The sequence below is a fragment of the Lycium ferocissimum genome, unplaced genomic scaffold, assembly GCF_029784015.1.
Source record: "Lycium ferocissimum isolate CSIRO_LF1 unplaced genomic scaffold, AGI_CSIRO_Lferr_CH_V1 ctg3382, whole genome shotgun sequence".
In the NCBI taxonomy this organism is placed as follows: Eukaryota; Viridiplantae; Streptophyta; class Magnoliopsida; order Solanales; family Solanaceae; genus Lycium; species Lycium ferocissimum.
The window spans coordinates 44,464-46,661 of record NW_026725391.1 but is presented as its reverse complement, the minus strand read 5'-3'; the positions used below and the strand labels follow the sequence as shown (position 1 = coordinate 46,661).

Below are 2,198 nucleotides of genomic sequence, written 5' to 3'. Positions count from 1 at the left end.
TGAAAAAAGATAGACTCTACAAGCTAGGTATTAATCAAGATGATAAGTGTTTGATCTGTGGAGATGAAAAGGAGACTATAGAGCATTTGTTCTTGAGTGTAGCTTGTCAAAAACATGCTTACTGCAGTTGTTACACTGTTTGGGCAGAGGAATACAAATACTAGACTTCAATGGAATATGTAGGAGATTGGATGGAACCACCATAGGTAGAGGATGTAGGGAACTGGTTATGGGAGCACTGGCAGCACTGGTATATAAGATATGGAAGGCCAGGAACTCAGCATTATGGGATTTCAAAGTCCCTCGACCTCAGCTGCTACATGACCAAGTTAAGCAGGACCGCAAACTCAGAAAAGATGCTTTTTTGAACAGAAAAAGAGCCACAAATGCTAAGATTGGATATTACACTTGTATAGGGTTGGACTGTCTTTAGATAGCATAGAATACCAGTTTTGTTTCTTCTCTTGGCTGGTACATTGTAATGTTGGTTCGCGGAGATTAATAATAAATTTTTGTTCACCAAAAAAATCATTCGAACCCCCTTCGGCAAAAAATTACACTGTATATATAATGTTAAAATTACTTTTTATGTATTTATTGTAGATGTCGAACCCCATTGACTTCTTCGTGTGTGTTTACTTTTTTATATTTTTGAACCTTCTTAGTAAAAATTTTAGCTCAGCCACTGCCCCTAGGTATAGATCGTCTTTATTAGGAAGCGTTTTACCCCTAATATAAGATTCCCGATACGAATTTAAATTTAGTCGGACCCCAATACAGATATTGTACATCTAATGAGAAACTAAAAAGACGATCCGAATTCAGATTTAGTCGAATCCCAATACAAATTCCATACACCGATAGGAAATCTAAAAAAAACGTTTTAAACAAGCATATTAATCAGTTTAATAAGTTGATGAAGTTGTTGGTCCTCTCGGAGGACACAAGAGGGCTCATTACCCCTAAGATATTGCCTATTATGGCTATATAAAATTGGGACCCACAAATTCATCACACCCTCAAACTTGACGTGGACGTTCCCAAGCAGACGAAGCAGAGGGGACAGGTAGGACCCAAAAAGTGACATGTCAAATTTTTCAACCTTACGTGTCTGCACAAAAGTAACGCGCCATCTTCCACGACACATCTTAATTCACCCGCGAGGGTATTTGAATACACTAACGTGCTTCAATATCTCACTCGAATACATTATCGCGTTGTCTAAACACGTTCTTTTGACCCACAATTTTCTGCACTCACTCCACAAACATATATAAGAGCCGCAAATACTAATTCCATTATCATCATCTTCTTGCAAACACATTCTATTATATATGCAACCAAATCAATAAACCCCATCAAATTTTCTTGAAATATTAAATATGGTGAAACCCACTAAATCTTCTGATTTATCATCATCTTCTTTATGTGTATCTTCATCATCTTCTTCTTCTTCGTCATCTTCTTCGTCAATAAAGTACAAAGGAGTGCGTAAGAGAAAGTGGGGAAAATGGGTTTCTGAAGTTAGACTACCCAACAGTAGAGAAAGAATATGGTTGGGTTCTTATGATACAGCAGAAAAAGCTGCCCGGGCATTTGACGCCGCGCAATTTTGCTTGCGCGGCGACATTGCAAAGTTCAATTTCCCGGATAATCCCCCGGAAATTGCTGACGCAAGGTCAATGAGTGCTGCCCAAATACAGGCGGCGGCTGCCCGGTTTGCCAACTCGGATCCGGAGCCCCGGGAAAGCATTTCGGGTCACATAGATAATTCGGATCTTTCTTCTTTATCTTGTTCGTCTTCTGAATTGTTGGACGTAGAGTTGCCATCTAAAAACAAGCTATTTACCTTTAGAAAATGTCAATAACGAGTACTATTTTGGGATGTTTTCGGGATTTGATGATCTCGCTGGTGGTTGACAAATTTGATGTCACTATTCCAAGATTTTTTTTTGTTTTTTGGCAAATGTGTCACAATTCTAGATATTTTTGCTGCTAGAATTATTGGCTCTTTTATCGTTTATATATTTAGGACTATTCTTTTTCTTCTTCTTTTTCCCCTTTTTTAGTTCTCTATGCATATCACTACTAAAAACAAGAAAAGTCAAATATTTTAATTTTTAATTATTTTTTAAAGATACCGAGGGACATCCCTCGGTAAATTATTTGACTTTTTTAAAGTCAACATTTAATTGACT

General features: G+C 37.4%; 1 protein-coding gene across 1 annotated transcript; it reads left to right on the top strand.

Moving 5' to 3' along the window:
* Nucleotides 1-1,235: 1,235 nt before the first annotated feature.
* Nucleotides 1,236-1,868, top strand: LOC132044057 (ethylene-responsive transcription factor ERF017-like). Its single transcript, XM_059434539.1, has one exon. It carries the CDS (start codon nucleotides 1,383-1,385, stop codon nucleotides 1,866-1,868), a length of 486 nt encoding a protein of 161 aa, XP_059290522.1. The 5' UTR covers nucleotides 1,236-1,382.
* Nucleotides 1,869-2,198: the final 330 nt, after the last annotated feature.